This window comes from Malus domestica, chromosome 15 (genome assembly GCF_042453785.1).
Source record: "Malus domestica chromosome 15, GDT2T_hap1".
Lineage (NCBI taxonomy): Eukaryota > Viridiplantae > Streptophyta > Magnoliopsida > Rosales > Rosaceae > Malus > Malus domestica.
This window is the reverse complement of record NC_091675.1, coordinates 31,531,500-31,553,764: the sequence shown is the minus strand read 5'-3', so window position 1 is coordinate 31,553,764 and position 22,265 is coordinate 31,531,500. Positions and strand designations below refer to the sequence as shown.

The 22,265-nt window shown below is 38.9% G+C and overlaps 2 protein-coding genes and 1 long non-coding RNA gene across 4 annotated transcripts; 2 read left to right on the top strand and 1 right to left on the bottom strand.

Moving 5' to 3' along the window:
- Window positions 1-7,056: 7,056 nt before the first annotated feature.
- LOC103449339 (uncharacterized) lies at window positions 7,057-9,032 on the top strand. 2 transcript variants are annotated; one of them, XM_070814135.1, is made up of 7 exons: window positions 7,057-7,506; window positions 7,584-7,625; window positions 7,730-7,845; window positions 7,999-8,104; window positions 8,285-8,348; window positions 8,442-8,495; window positions 8,598-8,948. In XM_070814135.1, exons 1-6 carry the CDS (start codon window positions 7,180-7,182, stop codon window positions 8,468-8,470), a joined length of 684 nt encoding a protein of 227 aa, XP_070670236.1. In that variant the 5' UTR covers window positions 7,057-7,179; the 3' UTR covers window positions 8,471-8,495; window positions 8,598-8,948. The 2 variants fall into 2 exon arrangements, with proteins under 2 accessions (XP_070670236.1, XP_008386867.3); XM_008388645.4 differs by lacking the exon at window positions 8,285-8,348 and having other exon boundaries at window positions 7,065-7,506; window positions 8,598-9,032.
- A 1,778-nt stretch (window positions 9,033-10,810) lies between these two features.
- Window positions 10,811-17,371, bottom strand: LOC103449337 (uncharacterized). The gene is made up of 4 exons (XR_011576650.1): window positions 16,865-17,371; window positions 11,779-11,850; window positions 11,510-11,639; window positions 10,811-11,106 (listed from the first exon to the last, which is right to left on the bottom strand). It is a non-coding gene; the product is annotated as an uncharacterized lncRNA (long non-coding RNA).
- Window positions 17,372-17,425: 54 nt separating this feature from the next.
- On the top strand, window positions 17,426-18,520 carry LOC103449338 (cell wall / vacuolar inhibitor of fructosidase 2). Its single transcript, XM_008388641.4, has one exon. It carries the CDS (start codon window positions 17,783-17,785, stop codon window positions 18,329-18,331), a length of 549 nt encoding a protein of 182 aa, XP_008386863.3. The 5' UTR covers window positions 17,426-17,782; the 3' UTR covers window positions 18,332-18,520.
- The last annotated feature ends 3,745 nt before the right edge of the window (window positions 18,521-22,265 follow it).

Here is a 22,265-nt window from a genome sequence, read left to right as displayed (position 1 = left end):
ACTTTTATTTTTAAAAACACATTTGTAATTATTATGTTTTGATTATCAATTTAAAAATATTCTTAACAAGTACCAAACACAGTATAAATAATACGGTTATTAATCCGACATTCACCAAGTGCCCGACTAATTTAGTCAGTACTATATGATGACTATTTATTCTATCCGACTGAAATAGTCAGTACAGTCCAAGCTGCCAAACGAGGCCTTATTTCCTTAATTAACTTGTCCTCATGATATCAAAACAAAATACTTACCATTTTTTGTTTCACAATTATTGTCGAACAAATATGGGTAATCATTTTTGTTGGTGAGTCTTGTGAGGTGGCGACTAATGTGGAAAAGAGATCTAGAGCGTGGAGAAGGGCAAGCAAAGACGGAGAAGGGAGGTGGTGGAAGTAATCCAAAATTGAAAATTCTGCAGAAGTGATGGAAGTAATCCAATTTTGACAGAAGTGATGGAAGTAATCCAAAATTCAAAATTCTCATTTATAAATTTATGAATTTTTTAGGGAATTATTATTTATTATTAGTAAATCCAAAATTCTTATTTATAAATTTATAAATTTTCTACTTTATCTTTATTTAAAGATTATTTATAATTTATTTAGGGAATTATTATTAGCAATCCAAAATTCTTATTTTATACTCCAAACTTTTTATATTTAAAAAATATATACACTTATGAATAGTGCAAAATGATATTTTTAGAGTACTAATAATAATTCTCAATTTTTATTTATATGAAAACTTTTATATGTGTGGAACAAATTGACAATTATATTAAATAGTAATATGCTCATGAGAAACGGTCAGCTTGGTTGATTTATAAAAAATGATTAAATAATCTCAAAATCAAATAAAATTTTCTAAAATGATCTTTTGACAATGATAAAGAGACTAAGGGGGTGTTTGTCTACCTTTTTTAGCTTTCACTAGACTGGTTTGGATTAAAAATTAGTGCAATTCGTGTTTGTTCACTGGCGGGACTAAGTTTAATGGGACAAAGGAGGACTTGCCTCGACTAAATCCCTCACAATGAGGTCTTAGTGTGGCCCCCCCAAAACAAAAAGATTGCTAGTCCCGTCTCCTTCGTTTGCAAGCAGCGTCCCGTGATTGCTATCACCCAGAATCTGAGTTCGACCTTAACCTATGGCAATGGAAGTTACACAAAGAAAGAGAAAGGGAAAGAGAGAGAGAGAGAGAGAGAGAGAGAGAGAGAGAGAGAGAGAGAGAGATAGGGAGGGAGAGAAAGAATAGGGAATTTCAATATTTTTCATTCATGACTGTTGCCTCCAAAATCGAGAGGTTATAACAAACACACCAAGCATGTGAGTGCTGACTCAACAATACAGACAAAACATGTTAAAACTATCCCCTAAACTTACTAAAATACTACTAAATCCCAACTTATTACATTCCCATACTAAAACTACTTTGTCCCATTTGCATTTTCGTCTTCTTCCTTGTGATCAAGGCAATCACATAATTGGATCATAACAATGCCCTCCCCTTCAAGAACCAAAATCTGGGAATCTTGAATGGAACTCATCAAAGTCTTCCCAAGTAGCCTCAGTTGCTTCCTTGCCAGGCCATTGCATTAACAATCGGACTCCAGCTGACTTGCCCTTCTCATAAACCCTCCGAGATATAATTCCTTCAGGTATATGTTGTGCTAACCCATCTTCCAAAGGGTGAGGTAACATTGGCTACACTGCAACTTCAGTTCCCACTTGCTTCTTAAGGAAACTCACATGGAACACTAGGTGAATTTTGATGCCCACCAGTTGTTTAAGTTTATAAGCCACTTCTCCAATTTTCTCAAGCACTTCGTAAGGACCATAGTATCTAGGCTGCAGCTTATGATAACGATGTGGTGCCAATGATTGTAACTGATAAGGGACCAGCTTGAAGTAGACCAATTCACTAACTCCAAATTGCCTTTTAAATCATTTTTTGTCAACCTGTACCTTTATGCGATTCTAAGCTAATTTCAGGTTGGATTTATGCACAGTTAGCTTTTTATCCCTGTCAATTAAACTTTGTTCAACTGAATCAACTCGAGTAGTTCCCAACTCATAGGTTGCCAAATGGGGAGGTAGATAGCCGTAGACCAGTTCAAAAGAAGTAGTTTTAGAAGCTATGTGGTAGGAGGTGTTGAAACACCATTCTACCCAAGCAAGCCACTTAACCCAGTTTCGAGGTTGCCCCTCCCCAAAAAGCATATGAGATAAGTCTTTAGGCACATATTGAGCACCTCAGTTTAGCCATCACTTTGGGGGTGATACCCTGAACTCATACACAGTTTAGAATTCTGCAATGTGAAAAATTCTCTCCAAAAGACACTTAAGAAGATGGGGTATCTGTCACTCACTATAGTCTAAGGCATACCATGCAACTTAAAGATATGGTCCACAAACAACTGGGCAATACCAACAACAGTGTAAGGATGAGAGAGTGCCACAAAGTGTGCATACTTGGATAAACGATCATAAAGCACCATGATCACTGATTTACCTTTGCAAAGAGGTAATCCAACTATAAAGTCCATGCTTATATCATTTCAGACTTAAGTGGGAATGGGTAGAGGCTGCAATAAACCTGCTGGATAAGTGGTTTCATACTTATTTTGTTGGCAAATGTGGCAATTAGAGATAAATTGCTTAACATCTCTCTTCATGCCCTGCCAATAAAATTGTTTCTCCAACTTATGATAGCTTTTCAAAACCCTTTGATGACCACCAGCAAAAGTGGAGTGGAACTCAGCCAAGAGCTTACTTTTCCATTTAGAATCTGAACTCAATACTATTCTTCGCTTGTATCACAAAAAAACCAGTCACAAAAGAGAATTTGGCAAGTAGAGAGCTACCAGTGGTAGAATTCCTACTATCCAAACACTTCTCAAGTTCTCTGAATAACCCACTCATCATGCTCATTGTACATTTGAATGTCATCTAACCAACCTTCATAGGGATAAGAGATAGAAAAATACTTCAATAAGGAAATGGCACTCAAGTCCTCACTTGTAGAAACTTCATGCATTCTGGACAAGGCATTTGCTACCACATTCTCATGTCTAGCCTTCTAGTATATCTCATAATTGAACCCTAAGAGCTTAGAGACCCACTTTTGTTGGAAGGGGTGTTGGCTCTTTAACTTAAGAAGTATTTGAGACTATGGTGGTCAATCTTGATCACAAAGTGCCTGCCTTGGAGATAATTCTGCCATTTTTTAACTGTATAAACAATTGCAATTAACTCCCTTTCATAGGCAAACAAGGCTTGGTTTCTTGGTCCTAAAGTCTGGCTAGCAAATGCAATTGGCCTCTTATCCTGTTGTAGCACAACACCTATTCCCTCTCTTGAGGCATCACACTCAATCTCAAAAGTTTTAGTGAAGTTTGTAGGGCTAACACTTATGAAAAGGCCATGGTAAGCTTGAACTTTTCAAAAGCTGCAGTGGCTTCACAATTCTATTGAAATCCATCATTCTTTGTGAGGTTATACAAGGGTTGACAGATAGTACTATAGCCAGGTATGAACTTACTGTAGTAACCTATCAATCCAAGGAACCCCCTTAATTGCTTGACTGTCTATGGTTTAGGCCATTCCTTGATTGCTTGTAATTTAGCTAGATCAGCTTCAACCTCATTACTAGAGACTATATGCCCCAAATATTTAACTCTTCTTTGGCCCATATAACATTTAGATTTCTTGAGATATAGTTAGTTGAGTTGCAAAATATGGAAAACAGTATTGAGATGTTGCATATGTTCCTCCCAACTTTTATAAGCAAATCATCAAAGAAGACCAACACAAATTTTCTTAAGTAAGACCAACACATGTCATTCATCAGGCTCTGAAAGGTTGCAGGAGCATTAGTAAGGCCGAAAAGCATCACTAAGAACTCATAGTGACCTTCATGAGTCCTGAAAGTTGTTTTAGGCACATTATCAGGGTGCATTAGAATACGGTGGTATCCAGATCTAAGATCAAGCTTAGAGAAATAGGTAGCACCATAAAGCTCATCAAGTAGGTCATCGATCAAAGGAATATGATATTTATCCTTGATTGTCAATGTATTGAGTTCTCTATAATCAATACACACGGACCAGGTTCCTTCATTTTTCTTCACTAAAAGGACATGAAATGAAAAGGGGATGTGACTTGGTTGAATGAGCCCTGCAGCAAGCAATTCTTGGATAACCTTCTCGATTTCAGTCTTTTGCAATAGACCATAATGATAAGGCATGTTGGGAGGTTTAGCACCAGGCACCAATGGAATATGATGATCATGCATCTTTGAAGGGGGTAGCTGAGAGGGTAACCCAAACAAGTCTTCAAAGTCTACAATGAGAAGTTGCAAATCTTGTAGTTGAGATGGTACTAAATCACTTATTTCTCCATTTGGATCTTCCATAGAATACAGAAAGAGACCCAATTGTGAGTTGAATATCCAAGTGGTGGAGGGACACTTCATGAATAAGTGGTTCCACATGAGGATTATGATACAACTTATAACGCTGCCGATTCTTTGTGAACTCCATTGTCAACAATTGGAAATCCCAAAGGGCAATGCTGATTGTAGAAGACCATTGAACCCCTAATATAACATCACATCCTCATAGAGGAAGGGAATAAAGGTCCACTTCACACTCATACCCTCCCAAAGACAGAGAAGAAGACCTACAACAGCCAGAACTTTTCACCTTTCCCCTATCTACAGTCATAGCTTCAAAACATTGAGTAGAATGAGCTAGTTGCCCTACTGCCTTAAAAGCTTTGAATCTATGAAATTGTGGGAATTACCAGAGTCCAACAAAATCCTAACAGATTGTCCATTCACCAAGCCATTAACCTTCATTATGTAAACAGATTGCCTAGCACTAGTACCATAAAAGGCATACTCACTCAATTCCATGGATTGTAACTCAGGGTTAGGTTCACCAACACATTCCTCAAACAGTCCAGGATCAAGTTCATCAATCACAAGTAACTGTTTAATACCACATTTGTGACCCTTAGTCCATTTATCTGAGCAAAATCAACATTCCCCTCTCTCGCTTTAGTTGAATCTCAACGAGACTTAATTTCTTAATAGGCAAGGCTCCTGTTCTAGGTACAGTGTGAGGATTAGTCCCTATAGGTTGAGGCTTAGGGTTCATGGTAGCTATATTAGACCTCTTCTAAAAAATCTTGGTATCCAATTGCACTACTATAACTATAGCACCGTGCATAATTTCAGGCTTAAGAAGTTTCACATCGAATTTCAATTTACGTTTAAGGCTTCCCAAGAAACAGCTCTTCAGGTGAATCGGACCTAAATCACAAGTTCGATTAGCTAACCTCATGAAATTAGCTATATAATCTTTTAGTGTACCTGTTTGGCGGAGCTTGAACAACAATTTAGCATTTTCACCAAATTTAAATGGACCAAATTCTTGATAAAATGCTCTGGTGAAATCCTCACATCGTGGTATGGTGTGCGCATAGTCCATCCATTTGAACCATGGCATCGTTTCCTCCTCAAGGTGGAATGAGGTCGTTAGGACACGGTGATTGTCCTGCGTGTTGTAGAACAAGAATAACTGGGCGACCTTGTAGATCCAGGCTAACAGATCATCACCGTCAAGGAAATGAGGGAAATCCACACAGGGAGTCCAAGATTGGAGAAGAGTATAACCTCCCGTAGTCTAATTCAAACTTCGTGGTAGTTGAATCAGATCTAGCTCATGCGGTGGGAATAGATCAGGGAAAATCAGAGCGGAAGAGCTCTCACCTTCTAGGCAAAATGAGAGTTCACGGTGAAACTGCCCGAAATACATCGAAAGATAATTATCCAAATGGACAGGTAGTTTGGACTCCAGGACCTCGGAGACGGAAGTCTAAACATACGAGTTCACCGCCTCAGCAACGACGGAGTGGATAGAGGTAATGAGGGCCTCCAGAGCTGAAACATGAGCATCCATGGGTGTCGCGTGAGCAATAACGGGTCGGCGGGGCATACACACAGGAAGCGAACCAAGAGAAATTGGGTGATACCAATGTTAGCACTCAGAATCTGGGTTCGACGTTAACCTATGGCAATGGAAGTTACACAGAGAAAGAGAGAGAGAAGAAGGAATTTCAATATTTTTCATTCATAATCGTTGCCTCCAAAATCGAAAGGTTATAACAAACTCACCAAGCAAGTGAGTGCTAACTCAACAATATAGACAAAACATATTAAAACTATCCTCTCAACTTACTAAAATACTACTAAATCCCAACTTATTACATTCCCATACTAAAACTACTTTTTCCCATTTGCATTTTTGCCTCCTTCCTTGTGATCAAAGCAATCACATAATTGTATCAGAACAGTGACCCGGATGAGTAGCATTAACCCTTCTTCTCCAATGACCAAACAAGAAACGGTTGTCGCGAATCTCCATCATCCCGCAAACCTAGCGCCTTTTTGGCACTTGGGTCGACCCAAACAATGGCAAAGACAAGTCTTTCGCTATCTCTGCTCCACTTTGCCCTTCCCATCTCCTTCTTCTTCACTTCCAACAACCAGAAAATCCAGAAAAATTTGAACCCAAAAAAAAAAAAAAAATTGTGGGATGAGCTTGAATCAACGATGAGATTGATGTGGAGCATAAACCCCAGAAAACATAAAAATCCCTGATCGCAAACTTTTTTTTATCTTTCACCTTCGAGCCAATTACATAGGAAAATGGTGTCGATTATGAAGATATATAGTCGATTATGAAGCTGTGAGAGGAAATGAAAAGGTTGAGAGGGTGGGGGAGGAGGAGTTGGATGGAAAGGAAAATGAAAGAGATGGAGAAAAAGGAGGAGAGATAGTTTGACCAAAGAAAAGGGAGAGACGGAGAGAGTTTTTTCTTCAGAAAAAAAATATTGTTATCTACTTTTAGTCGGAGACTACACCAAATGCTTCATTAAGTCAAATTTAGTCTATTCTAATCTAATCCAGCTTAGTTCTTAAAACTAATTCAGTCTGAGATAATTCGATAAAATAAACGTACCAATAGAACATGGTCATGAAGATAAAGTAAGGAAAAGATTAGGCGCCAAGCGAAACGACACCGTGCGTTAAAGGTTTCCATCACAACCCAGAAGGTCCAATACACATTGGCACAAGAAGAAAGCGGTGTTTGGGTTTTGTGTGAGACAAATGCCAGTAGCAGCGATAACGCCACGTAATTTCAATCTCAGTTTCCAGAAATACTACCAGAAGGTAGCGCCGACCAAGCTCCACCAAGGCATTCGAATCTTGGTTTCAATTGCAGGAGTAGGCTGCTGCGTCGCCACCGGAGCCAATAAAGCCATGGTCACCACCGCCGCCGCAACCAGCAGCAATAGCAACAGGAGTGGTGGAGGCGGCGCGTATACGGGCATCAAGGAGATAGTGAGATTCGAAAAAGAGATCAAGAAGAGCAAATTCATCGCCGTCGCTGGTCCCATCTCCGACGAACAATCCGCTCAATCGTTCCTATCCCAGGTACGCTAATTCTACTTTTGTTCTTTGATTTCATCACAAAAGGAAAAACCGTGGCAAATGAAGTTTTGGTGGTTTAGGTACGAGAGCAGCGCGCTACTCACAATTGTTGGGCGTACAAGGTTAGGGTTTGGGTTTTGAAATCGTCCATTTCTTTTTCTTTTGCTTGTTATTTGGTAATCTGTTTGTATTGTTTTTTTAATTAATCAAATGAGGTACCGATCAGGTTGGAGATCAATTCCGGTCTAATGATGACGGTGAACCTTCCGGAACGGCCGGAAAACCAATCCATTCTGCTATTGAATCTTCAGGAATTGACAGAGTTATGGTGGTTGTCATCAGGTAACTGCATTTCTTTCTTCAATGAAATGCATTCGCTTCCGTTTGTTTTACAAATTTATTCTTAAAAGTGTGCACTTTGTTCTCTGTTGTCTGCTTTACGCTTATTGCTACTGCTCTATGCATTGAGTGTTGTATTTGATTTTATTTTTATAGATATTTTGGTGGTATTAAATTGGGAACTGGAGGACTCGTCAGGGCTTACGGAGGAGTTGCCTCTGAATGCTTGAAAAATGCCCCAACTTGTCTTGTGAAATCAAAGGTATTAGCTCCTTTTTCTTTTATGCAAGATGTCCTGTTTAATTACTGCTTCAGAAAGCAACGGGACCGGGAAAGGAAAGAACTTCCCTATACTCGTCCATTCTTGGTCGCAATCTACTCTATCAGTATCATAAAATGAATGTGGGTTTTATTCCTTTGCCTCATATTTGGGACTCGGTAGACTTTCACTTCAAAACCTTGGGACCAAAGCTCACAAATGTCTGAATCAGTTTCAATTAATTTGAGTTAAGTCCGTATTATTTTTGCCCCATAAATAATTTCATTTTCTGTATCATTAGAACGTTTAATTATATGATCTTATCCCTTCTCTCATCCAGGTAAGAATGGGGGTCGAGGTTCCCTTTGATCTTTTGGGCATTCTATACCATCAGGTGAGCTGGTTTGGATGCACTATGATAACTCTCCCTTTTGCATTTAGATGGTCAAATTTTTGAAGCGTCTCCATATCTTATATTATGATGCGATGTTTACAGCTACAATCTTTTCACGTTGAAGACATCAAGCAAGATTATGAGACCGGTAAAGATGGTATCACCATGGTTACTTACCAAGTTGATTTTGACCGTATTGAGAAATTGGAGGAAGCTATCAAAAACAATTGTAGCCGAGAATTAGTGTTCTATAAGCACTGAAACAGTGGCTTAGCTGGTATAGACATTTCACAGTGAAGCATTTTGAGACTGGGACATACATTTTGGAAGCAATCATTAGCAACAGTTAAGAAGAGTGTACAGAAAAAAAATCTAAAACATCTGCAGCTTTGTTTGGGAAATTTATTGATTAAATTAGTTGGAATTAATGCAATATTAACTTAAATCTTGAAAGCCGATTGTTCACCTGACGTGTTGTCTATAGGACAGTCTTTCTTCATAGTGAAAAGAAATGCTCCATTGCTTGTTCTATGGAAATGGGTGCAAGTTTAGAGTTTAGCACTGAAATACTCTTTTATGTTGTCTATTGCATTGTGGTGTTCTTGGATCAGTTGTGTCAAGTCTAGGTTGATATTTATAGCTGTTAAATGACTACAATCCATGCGTATGCTATGAATGTCTCTGATCCGATCATAATCGTATATTATTACTCCTCGTCAAAGAAAGAAAAAGAAGGGAAAAGCGCTAATCCGTTTTATTTTCATGATTAATAAGTCAAAATCTGTACAATAACCAACAAATGCAGTGATTATTAGCGCTTTTAATTTCAACCCTGATTAGGATTTTAATTACCATACGTAGAATCCGACTTCTCTAATTACATTGTTTTAAACTTTACACACTAAACCTTAACTGAAAACGCTTAACCAGTAAACTTCAATTGAACCGTCTTGTTTTGGTCTCAGTCCCAACTAAATCTTTGGTATTAAAATGAACAGAATCGCTTAATAACACGGTTAAGTCAATCTTCTCCTACATTAAGATCATTTGACTGATGTTCCAGTTTGTTGAGATAGGAGTCTCACTATATTATTTAGGAAGCTAGTGAGCACGTTTCCACCATTACCAATCAGTTTACAATTATAATTTTTTTTTAGTACAACGATCTATTTTATGGTGAGGGGGGAAATTCGGCTAAGGCTCATAATAGACAACTTAATTTGGTATTGAATTAGCCATCCAAGAGATTTGGACTTAAGATCTCTCACTTACAAATTGAGAAGAATACTACCATACCGTATTACTAAATGGCCTTACAATTATAATCAACCTTCACATTTTAAGCTTTTAAATCTTCATATATAATTCCTCAAAATATACTAACATAAAAGCTATCTCTAACCCCCTCACTCATGACTCATCCATAAATATTCAAAATGAGGAAAATTTTTAGAAGGAGAATAATTTACAAGAAATGGATTTACCATCATATGACGTCTCCATCCAAAATTGAAATGTCATGCGATGATGATATTGTATTATTGAAACAAAATGTCATGATGACGGTAAATTCGTTTCATATAAATATATGAAACAATATGAAAAAGAAGAAGATTATGGAGAGAGAGAAGTATGAAGAAGAAATATGAGAGAGAGTGATGAAGAAGAAAGAGGGGGAGAGAGAAGAAAAAGGAAAGGTAGGAAGGAAGACAGAGAGGAAAGGAGGAGGAGCCTATGAGGAGAGGAGAGCGAAAATAACGAGGAAGAAAAAGGAGTAAAAAAAAAAAGTACAAATAAGGAGATAGAGATCCATTGTTAAACAAAATTTGGTCTCTTTCCAAAATTTAATAAAATGCATTAATTATTTTGGATCACAAAAAAATTCCAAGCTCTTTTTTTCATTGTTTATTGGCCAAAACATTTCATCAAGATTCCCAGCATAAAACCAAATCATTTCAGTACTTAAAGGTACCGTTTGGTACGCGGATGAGATGGGACAGGACGGAACGGAGATTCTGTTCTATGTTTGGTACCCGTTGGATGGAATTGAACCAAAATATTAAATGATTAATTTACCCTTGTTCCGTCTGTTGTTTGGTATAATGTTTATGTGTGAGACGGGACAGAACATATTATTATTTTGTTTTTTGAACACATATATGCTTATCTACGACATATTTTTTACATTAGCACATGACTTACATTAGCGCATGATTGAAGATATGTTATGCCATGAATTCTCTCTTTTATAACAATACCATGATTAGCTTCAACATGGTTGAAGCTTATCGGATCAATGATGTGAAGAGGCAACATTCAAACAATATGTATAGTATAAGTGTAAAAATTATGAGTCTCTATTTTCCGGAAGTAGGCTTCCATACATGTCTACGTTTCAGTAGTCTTCAAACAATTAAAAACAATTACAACAATCATCTCACAAATTATCATCAAATAATAAAAGACAATTACAACAACTACCATCTTAACCAGTTTTCAAGCCCTCCTTCCTCTCCACTCATCATATATTTCTCTTGCAATCCCTCCATTGAGTCCACGTTCTGACTTAGCCCCCACAGAGATTCTGCAGTATTTTTATCTCCCTCTTAATCTGCATTTCGAACCAAACAGAAAAGTAAGCGTCACCGCAGTGATTCAATACAAAGCTCTTGTACAGAAGAGAACTTTTACTTCATATGCCAGGGGCAGTCAAAAATAGGTTGCACCGACACTTCAGGAAAAAAAATCATGATAGGATTTCACTCAAACTCTTCCAACACACTATCCTCATTCATTAGGTATCTAACAAATGAAAGAACACTAACCACTCTAGGAAACTTAATTCTATGAAAACACCAGCCGTATACAAGTACAGAATTCGCGATTACATGAAATATAAGTCCGGCATATATGATAACAAGAATGAAACAAATAGAATTACCCAACTGATAAGAACAACAAAATGTCTATCTTTTTCACATGAGAAGGTAAAAGCAATGTAATCCAGAACTTACCTTCTTCTTTTTAACAGGTTTGAGAATCTTGATAATACATTTTTCGTTATCGGTACAGTGAACCCCTTCAAACACTTCACTATACTTTCCTCTCCCAACCTTCTTCACCACCTCGTAATCACCCTGCTCCCTGTACATTAATCTCAATTAATTCAAAAAAGCAAAAGCATTTATCCATAAAAATTCAATTTTCCCACCAGCCCAAACCAGATTTTCCTCCATTTTCTCACAATCCAAGCAAAAACAAGAGAATTTCATCAGTTTATTACCCCCATTAGACAGTGAGGGACTCGTAGTCCCAGTAGTCCTTGGGTCGGATCACGTTGACATCGGCGTAAGCCCTGTTGGATGCTAAACACTTCCAGTTTGATCGAAGAAATGAAGCAGCTACATGCTAACGGTTAGTTTTGTAACGGCTAGTTGTTTTTTAAGTAATGTTTTTTACAAGTGTAAGGCTTAGATTAAAAGCTCCAGTGAAGGGCTTAGATTAGCTTAGTACTATCTGGTGGTTGTGGTTTTTGTCAACTAGCTCCAATGGAGATAAGTTTTGACCTTGTATACCAAAACCCTACTGACAGCATATATATATGTTTGCTATGAGCTGCTAAGAGTGCAGACTGCAATAGCCGAAATCCCTCCTTACATTTCTGTGTTTTTCCATAACCAAAAACCCTGTCAAGAGCATTTCTACAAAATATAAACCTTCCAAAACACTAACATGGCCTCAGAGCTTTGTTCTTGATCACTGAAATCTGGGTGTTGTGGAACCTATTTCGAGGGTTGTTCAAGTAAAAGCTGAAACCCTAACTATCAATATAAGTTAAAGATGAAAGGAGCTGGTGGAGGAGAACTTAAAGCTCCAGTCTTTGATGGAGAAAACTACGACTATTGGAGGATCCGGATGACAACCATCTTCAAGTCGTATGATCTCTGGGAAATGGTTCAAAATGGATATGAGTTACCAGAAATGGAGGTAGATGCTCTAGAAGAGGATCTCACAGAGAAGCAGATAGCTACATTGAAGGAGAACAGGATGAATGATGCTAAAGCGTTGGGAATCATTCAAGGTGCTATCTCCGATGTCATATTCCCAAGGATAGCAAATGAAGAAACTGCCAAAGCTGACTGGGATACTCTGCAACAAGAATACAAAGGAGATGTGAAGGTACGGAAAGTAAAACTCCAGTCTCTTAGACGTGATTTTGAATATACACGCATGAGAGAAGATGAGCCACTTAAAGACTATTTTTCTAGGCTGTTTGATGTTGTGACTCAAATGAAAACTTATGGAGAAGAATTGCCTAATGAAAGAATAGTGCAAAAGCTTCTAATTAGTTTGACTAAGCCTTATGACTCTATTGTGAGTGTGATAGAAGAAACTAAGGATACTGATACACTCAGTGTTCAAGATGTAATGGCTTCCTTGAGAGCTTTCGATCAAAGGCTCGAAAGGCATTCTGATGGTGCAACTGAGAAAGCCTTCCAGTCACTAAACATAGGGTCATCAAATCACTCTAATCAGCATCAAAACAGACCAAGGAGAGATTGGAAAGGGAAAAATAAGAAGTGGGAAGGAAGACCAAGTGGAGAGAACAAATACAACAGTGGAAGCAACAATGGGGGTTGAAAAACCAAACCATTGTGCATATACTGTGATAAAGCCCATTTTGGTGAATGTTGGTTTAAAGGAAAGCCAAAATGTCACAAATGCAATAGATTTGGCCATTTGCAGAAGGATTCCAGATTAAACACCACTCTGCAAGTGAACATTGCAAAACAAGAACAAGAAGAAAACAATGTCTTTTGTGCTTTTAGTGCCAATGTTGTAAAAGACAGTGAAATGTCCTATATAGACAGTGGGTGCAGTAATCATATGACTGCTCATGAGTCTCTATTAACTAATATTGATACTACATTCACTGGAAAGGTTAAGATGGGAAATGGCGATATTGTGAAAGCAACTGGCAGAGGTACTCTCATCATAGAAACCAAGAAGGGAAGAAGACACATTGAAGAAGTCATGTTGGTACCTGTTCTGGAGGAAAACCATGTTGGTACCTGGTCTGGATGAAAACCCTTTAAGTGTTGGACAGATGATGGAACATGGCCATTTCTTGTTGTTTGGAGATACCATTGCTGAAGTATATGATGATAGAACTCTATTGAATCTGGTTGTGAAAGTTCAAATGAAAAACAGAAGCTTTCCATTGTTGCTGAAATGCTTGGAAAAAGTGGCAAGGAAGGCAGGCAAAATTGAGTCAGAGAGACTATGGCACAAAAGGTTTGGGCACTTGAATGTGCAAAGTCTAAAAAATTTGCAAAAACATGAAATGGTGCAAGGTTTGCCTCAAATGGATGAAATGAAGGAGGTTTGTGAAGGCTGTGCATTTGGGAAACAACACAGGGACAAGTTTGAAACTGGAAAGGCTTGGAGGGCTGAGAAACCACTAGAACTAATTCACACTGATGTGTGTGGTCCAATGAAAAATGCATCCATCAGTGGGAATAAGTACTTCTTGACTTTCATAGATGACTACTCAAGAATGTGTTGGGTATATTTTATGAGGTTCAAATCAGAAGTCTTCAATATATTCAGGAAGTTTAAAGCAATGGTGGAGTTACAAAGTGGGCATCAAATCAAGAAGATAAGGAGTGATAGGGGAGGTGAGTATACCTCACTGGAATTCAAAGTTTTCTGTGAAGATTTGGGTCTAGAAAGGCAACTCACAGTAGCTTACACTCCTCAACAAAATGGCACTGCAGAGAGAAAGAACAGGACTATAGTGGAGATGGCAAAATCCATGCTACATGAAAAGAAAATACCCTATCCATTTTGGGGAGAAGCTGTGAATACTGCTGTGTATCTCTTGAATAGATGTCCTACCAAAGCTTTGGAGAAGCAAACTCCATTCGAAGTGTTCAGTGGAAGAAAACTTGGAGTTAAGCACTTAAAGGTTTTTGGCTCTGTGTGTTATGCACTGGTGCCATCACAACTCAGACACAAGTTACAAGAATCCAGCAATAAGTGCATTTTTGTTGGGTATGGCACAAATGAAAAAGGTTATAGACTGTATAATCTGAGAACCAAGAAGATCAATTTCTCAAGAGATGTAATTTTTGATGAAGAATCATTGTGGAATTGGGAGACAAATGCAGTAAAACAAGACAAAGTATCACTGCAAGTTGATGTCTCTGAGCAAAGAACTGAACAAACTGAAATTGGTGAAATTTATGAATCTGAAGAAGAAAGCTTGCAAATTCCTTATATCTCACCAGTTCAAACCCCTCAGAGTACACAAAACTCAAGTGCAAGTTCAACATCTCAATAGAGAAGGCAACAAAGCTCGAGTTCAAACTCAAGCTCAGGATCAACACCAATTAGAATGAGAAGCCTAGAAGAAATCTATGCAGTATGAAAATTCTGTGTAATTGAACCAGAGACCTTTGAAGAGGCTGAAAATGACAAGTCATGGCAGATGGCAATGAGAGATGAAATCTCAATGATAGAGAAAAATGAAACTTGGACTCTGGTAGACAGACCAAGTGATAAACCTGTGAGAGGTGTGAAGTGGGTCTATAAAACCAAGTTGAACTTGGATGGATCAGTACAGAAGAACAAGGCTAGATTAGTGACTAAAGGCTACTCTCAAAAGCCTGGAATTGACTTTAATGAAACATTTGCACCTGTGGCTAGACTAGATACAATCAGGACACTAATTGCATTAGCTGCACAGAAGGGTTGGCAGCTATACCAGTTAGATGTCAAGTCTTATTTCTTGAATGGTGTACTAGAGGAAGAGGTCTATGTGGACCAGCCACAAGGTTTTGAAGTCAAAGGGTTCGAAAGCAAAGTGTATATATTAAAGAAGGCACTCTATGGCCTGAAGCAAGCACTAAGAGCCTGGTATAGTGAAATTGATGCACATCTCACTAAGTGTGGATTCAAGAAAAGCCTTAGTAAAGCAACACTCTATACCAAGGTTGAGAACAAGTCAGAAACTCTCATTGTGTCCATCTATGTGGATGATGTGGTTTTTACTGGAAACAGTAAGAAAATGGTGGATGAATTTAGAAATGAAATGATGAGAAAATATGAGATGACAGATTTGGGGTTACTTCACCACTTTCTTGGAATGGGGGTGATTCAAAAATCAGATTGCATTTTCATTCATCAAATGAAATATGCACAGACATTGTTGGACAAATTTGGACCGAGGGATGCAAACCAGTAAGCACTCCCTTAATTGCAAATGAGAAGCTCAAGAGTGAGGATGGAAGTGAGTTAGTGGATGCAAATCTCTACAGGAAAATTGTTGGCAGCCTGTTATACCTCACAGCAACAAGGCCAGACATTATGTATGCTGCAAGCCTGCTCTCAAGATTCATGCATAGTCCTACCAAAATACACTTGGGAACTGCAAAAAAGGTTCTCAGGTATGTGCAAGGAACAATTGATTTTGGAATCAAATATGAAAAAGGACAGTCAGCTATTCTGGTTGGTTTCTGTGATAATGACTGGGGAGGTAGTGAAGATGATATGAAAAGCACATCGGGATATGCTTTTACATTTGGCTCTGGTGTGTTCTCGTGGGCCTCGGTCATGCAACAAAGTGTTGCACTATCAACAGCCGAAGCTGAGTATGTGAGTGTTGCAGAAGCAACATCTCAAGCAATCTGGTTGAGATTTGTTCTAAAAGATTTTGGAGAAATGCAAGTTGAGCCAACTAAGCTAATGTGTGATAATACCTCAGCTATAGCAATGACAAGAAATCCAGTTTTTCATCAGAGAACAAGGCACATAAAGAGGAAGTATCACTTTATCGGAGATGCACTACAAGAAAATGTCATTGAATTAATGTATTGCAGAACTGAAGATCAGATGGCAGACATTTTTACAAAGGCATTACCAAAAGAGAGGTTCACATACCTTCGAAGCTTGCTTGGAGTTAACACCAGGAAGAGTTTAGAGGGGAGTGTTGGATGCTAAACACTTCCAGTTTGATCGAAGAAATGAAGCAGCTACATGCTAACGGCTAGTTTTGTAACGGCTAGTTGTTTTTTAAGTAATGTGTTTTTACAAGTGTAAGGCTTAGATTAAAAGCTCCAGTGAAGGGCTTAGATTAGCTTAGTACTATCTGGTGGTTGTGGTTTTTGTCAACTAACTCCAATGGAGATAAGTTTTGACCTTGTATACCAAAACCCTATTGACAGCATATATATATGTTTGCTATGAGCTGCTAAGAGTGCAGACTGTAATAGCCGAAATCCCTCCTTACATTTCTGTGTTTTTCCATAACCAAAAACCCTGTCAAGAACATTTCTACAAAATATAAACCTTCCAAAACACTAACAAGCCCTAGCCTTGGAGGCGACGCCAGGACGGCGAATCGATTTATAGATCTTCTGCACCAGGGTTTCATGATAAGGATGAAGCGGCCTCGGGGGGCGGTGAAATGTCGTATGGCGGTGAGGGAGAGGAGTTGTTAAGGATGCAATGCAGCGGATGAGAGGCGGTGGGGACGGGTGGTAATGGTGGGAGGAGAAGGAGAGAGGAGACGGCGAAGGGTGGGGATGCGCGAGGAAGAGAGAGAAGGCTACGGGTGAAAGTGGCTTCGTGCTGCTGCCTGCTGGCTGGGTGCAGTCGATGGCTATAGGAGAGGATGAGGATGATGAGGAAGGCTTTGGGAAAAGAAAGGTAGCAACAGAGAATGGATTTGGGTTTGTTTTAGATGGTGTAAATATTGAAAAATATAAGGGGCAATTTTGTGTTTCATAGAAGTGGAACCAGTCTTTTCAGGGATGAGGTGGAACAAAAATTCAGCCAAAAGACGTTCCATGAGACAGCTGGTTCCATTGTTTTTAACGTACCAAACGTGGAACGGAACGCCTCGTCCCGTTGCGTTCCGTGCTTTCTCATGTATCAAACGGTACCAAAAGAGAAGATTGGATTGAGAGCCTCAACTGTTGTTCATCTGTGACCCGTGACTCATGTTTTGGCATTTACGTTTCTGCCAAATAAGGCCTCAATGCATAGCATGGTTTCATAGCCTCCTGCCAAATAGTGCCCCTTCCTCTTTAATTATATACACAGCTCATTCGACACACAAAGTGAAAACACCCAATACATCTCTGACCTCTCACATTGCAATTTGCAACCATAGAAAAATAAATAAAACATTAAAATTCCTTTGAATCCTTTATCTGGCTTTCCTCCCCTTTTTCTTCCTCCGTAGCAAAATCTAGAGCTAAAGAAAATTACATTAATCCTCTCAGATGAGTTCTTCTACTATTTGCTTGCTTTTTCTTCTCACAGTTGCATTTCCTCGCCAAAACCCTAATTTTCTCATCCAAGCTGACTCAACCCTGATCCAGAACACATGCAAAAACACCAAGTACTATGGCCTTTGCGTCTCATCCCTCAAATCTGTTCCCACAAGCATAAATGCAGACACAAAGGGGTTGGCAGTTATTATGGTTGGGATTGGAATGGCAAACGCAACTGCCACCTCATCGTACTTGTCCTCTCAGGTAATCAGCTCAAGCATCAATGACACAAACTTGAAGAAGGTCCTCAAGGAGTGTGCCGACAAGTACGGCTACGTCGGTGATGCCCTTCAAGCTTCAGTGCAGGATTTAGGTTCAGTGTCTTACGATTATGCTTACATGCACATCACTGCAGCAGCAGACTACCCAAATGCCTGCCACAATGCTTTCAAAAGGTACCCAGGTTTGGCTTATCCTCCTGAACTTGCAAGAAGAGAGAAGGGATTGAAGCATATTTGTGATGTGGCTCTGGGAATTATTGATAATTTTGGCTGGTAACTGTTTATTTCCTACTAGGGTGCTCAATAATGCAAGTTTATTAGATTATTAGGAAAGAAAAGAAAAATTCTTTATTTTTCCGAGTCATTGTGTGGTCTAAACCATTAATTCTGTTGCAATGCATGTCCTAAACATATATGCGGTTATTTATTCAGATTATATTAATATTTCTCTAGAATATGATGCCCACTTCGTTAGAATCTACTATTATAATTTTTGATTAATTGTCCACTAACAAAAAGTGTTTTGTCTCCTTTCTTTTCTTTGACCATGCTAGAAGATGACTGATGGCACGTTCCCATATAAAGTGATAACTTTGTTCCAGAATTTTCCTTAAGGATACTGATTGTGTTCAACGGTCGAATTTACTTCTCTTCCAGTTATAATTAATGTATTTTCATTATACAAATATTATTATTAGAACTGTTTAATGTTTTTATTATCATCTGAAGATTATATACGTAAAAAAATTTGAAGATCATTTAGCTAGTCATTTGTGTCAAACTGATTAACAAATTTATTAACAAGTAGAATCCTCATATGATGAATTGTTCATTTTTTTATGCATGTAAATAGCTAAACGATCTCTAAATTGAATAATTTTTTGCACATATGATCTTGTTTGGACTTGATTTTACAATATCGGCCTAGGCATTCGAGACCATTGAATGAGCGAATTTTAAACTGTTGGATTTGCTAAGATAATTTTTAATTATTATTTAAAGGATAACATTATGATAGAAGGTGAGTCATGCATCATTAGGACTCCTGATACAAAGTGGTATTTGGTGGAAGATGGTATCTCAAGTGATTAGCTGATATTGCAATTAAATTGTAATTTACTTTGCATGTATGGTTGCACCTGGACAGACGTCATGGAAAAAGAAGGCTTTATAGTTGCATTGGGAGTCTTAATGGGATAAAGCAAGGTTACCGATGGAGTTCTGATGATGATGAGATAAGCCTTGATAGGCTTTTGTTTTGTTTGAGAAGGCACATATAGTAGTCTAGAGGATAACCCTCTGATACAGATCAATTTTCTTTCCGTGAGTTTGAGTTGCAGTTGAACTTTGCAAAATTAGCAGGCCATGCTAAGCAGAGAATATGAATGCTATAAATACAAGTGCTCTGCAATAGAGGACGCTTCTCCAAATCAATACACAAATTGCTCTGCGCAAAGCTTCTCAACAACCCTGAGATTTTTTCCTCTTCCCCTTTCTTCTCGCCAACACATCTTTAGTTTGGATAGACAGCACTGTGAAGGAAACCGGCGACATCTGCAGTTTGGATAGACAACATTGGAGCCGTAGAATCAACCGACCGAGGAGCACCTTCAGTTTGGATAGACAACATTGCTTCGAGACTGACTGGTTATTTATTCAAGTCTCAGTCAACAAGGATTTTCGAGTTCTTGTTGGTAGAGGTCATCTCATCAGTCTTCTCGGTGAACTGAGGTGTTACCAGGTTACTACATTCGGCACATTGAAAACCGAATTTGAAATTGAACTTCACTGAACTAGCAACCTTGTCTTCAAGCTCTAGAACCCGAAGGTCGAGACGTGTTCCTTCCTTGGCCGTAGTGGTGAGATCAAGAAGTTAGCAGCATGCCCAACATGACGTCAACATATTTTACTCCCCAATAGAACTCGGTCGACGAGTTGGCATGCCCTACACACAACTGAATGACGTAGTTAGCTTAATAATTATTCGGCCTGCGCGCCACGTAAGCTTGGTAGTTTTTAGGGTTAACATTTTGGCACGCCTAGTGGGACCTAGTGGTAAAACTACGAAGTTCATATGATATATCAAGATGTCAATCCGGCTTCGTTCAACAGATTGGACGCATTCCTAGTTCAACTTCATGCGGAACAGATCCTTAAAACATGTGAAGAAAGGCAAAAATCTTTCTCTTAAATGATAAAGGTGAAAGTTCATCACAGCTTACATGATCAATGGTTAAATGAAGATAAAACTCAATTTTATGAATGGCTTGATAAGAAAACAATTTTAGGTTTTGGATACAAATCAATTCCATTTGAAGAATGGTTGGATCAAAAGGCAGGGACAATTTTCCTTCGGCCATAATCAAACTTCGGCCTAAGAAAATTGTTAAGGCACTTGCCTTGAGACCAAGTCGATCTCCACACTCCCCCGCGACCCATTTTCCTCAGAAACCCGTGTTGTTGTCACGAACGAACCCACCACATTGGAGATTGCCAAAACAACCTTGGAAAGATTGATTGGAACCTGATTAAACATAAAATCACAATGAGCTTTCCAAATAAACCAATATGTAAAAGCCACAATCGATGGAACCCACAACCCGTTAGCAGATGCCCTAAAATTTGAATTAAAAACCTCCTGCAACCACATCCCTACTACTTGATACCATTCCTGTTCACCTTATAATTCAAAACACCTCCAAACCACACTAATTGGACCCACGGACAGAGGAAGAAAAGATGTTCAGTTGTTTCATCCTTACTAAGACAAATGGGGTAAGAAGGGGATGGGGAAGATCGTCTCTTAAAAAGAGAAGCATTTGTAGCAAAGGCATTATGAAGAGAACTCCATAAAAAATGCCGAATTTTAGGTGGCACCTCCACTTTCTAGACGCTTTTCCATAACTCCACTGGAATAGATTGAGCATGAAGTAGGCGATGATCCCTCATACTCAAGGACCTCGATTGAATCCATCGATACCCAGATTTGACCGAGTACCTTCCATTCTTGCCCGCAACCCAAATCCATCGATCACATATACTCAAAACACCAATAGGCTTTTCTCTAATAGCCTCTTGATCAGCTTTTGAGAGAAATGGCTGTAGAAAATTAATATCCCACTCCCAAGAGATAGGGCAGATGAGAGAACTAACTCGAAGATTTCTAGTTAAATCAACCTCACCTAACGGAGTAGGTGCCCCGAGGGGAGGGAAGGTAACTAACGGTCCACCCAAACTTTCACATTGTTTCCCCTTATTATTTTCCAGTGAGATCCATTAAGAAGTAAGTCACGTCCCGATAAAAGACTACTCCAGGTCCAAGAAGCCCAACCCCTTTTTTTAGCTTCCAATAATGAGTATGACGGGAAATATTTGGCCTTAAGAACTTGAGCCTAAAGCAAGTCTGGATCATAGATTAGACACCAACATTGTTTGGCTAGAAGCGCAACATCAAACTCCTTGAAGTTCTTGAAGCCCATTCCACCCAATTTCTTGGGAAGCCCTACACTTAGTGAATCTTTCTTCCACCACCCGAGTCTCCCCACCAGAATCCTACAACCAAGGCGTCCAAATCCTCACAAACCACTGTTGGAAATTTAAATAAGCTCATAGGATAGGCGGGTATAGCTTGAGCAACCGCTTTGATTAAGACTTCATTTCCTGCCTTTGACAAAGTTTTTTGCTTCCATCCTTGCAATTTCCCCATAATTCTCCCTTTAACATAAGCGAGGCCCTGCTTCTTCGAACGACCCCATAACGTTGGGACACCCAGATACGTGCCAGGGTTATTAACCACCGACATGCTAAGAATAGCACCCAATTCATCGGAGACCCTCGCCGGAGTATTCGCCCCAAAGTACACACTGGATTTTTACATGTTAACTTCCTGTCCCTAAGCATCATAGTACGTCCAAAGAAGCTTGACAAAATTCCTACAATTTTTATCATCAGCCAACAAAAAGATTAACTTATCATCAGCAAAGAAGATGTGTGATAAGATCGGCCCCGTGGCTCCTATTCGCACCTCATCTAACATTCTGTTCTCCACCGCCACCTGAATCATTCTCGATAAAACCTCTCCCACCAAAAGAAATAAATACAGGGATAAAGGGTCTCCTTGCCGACGGCCTCTAGAAGGAGCGAACTTGTTTCCTGTTTGCCCATTAAGGATGAACGCAAACTTGACAGAAGTCACACACCCTATGATGAGC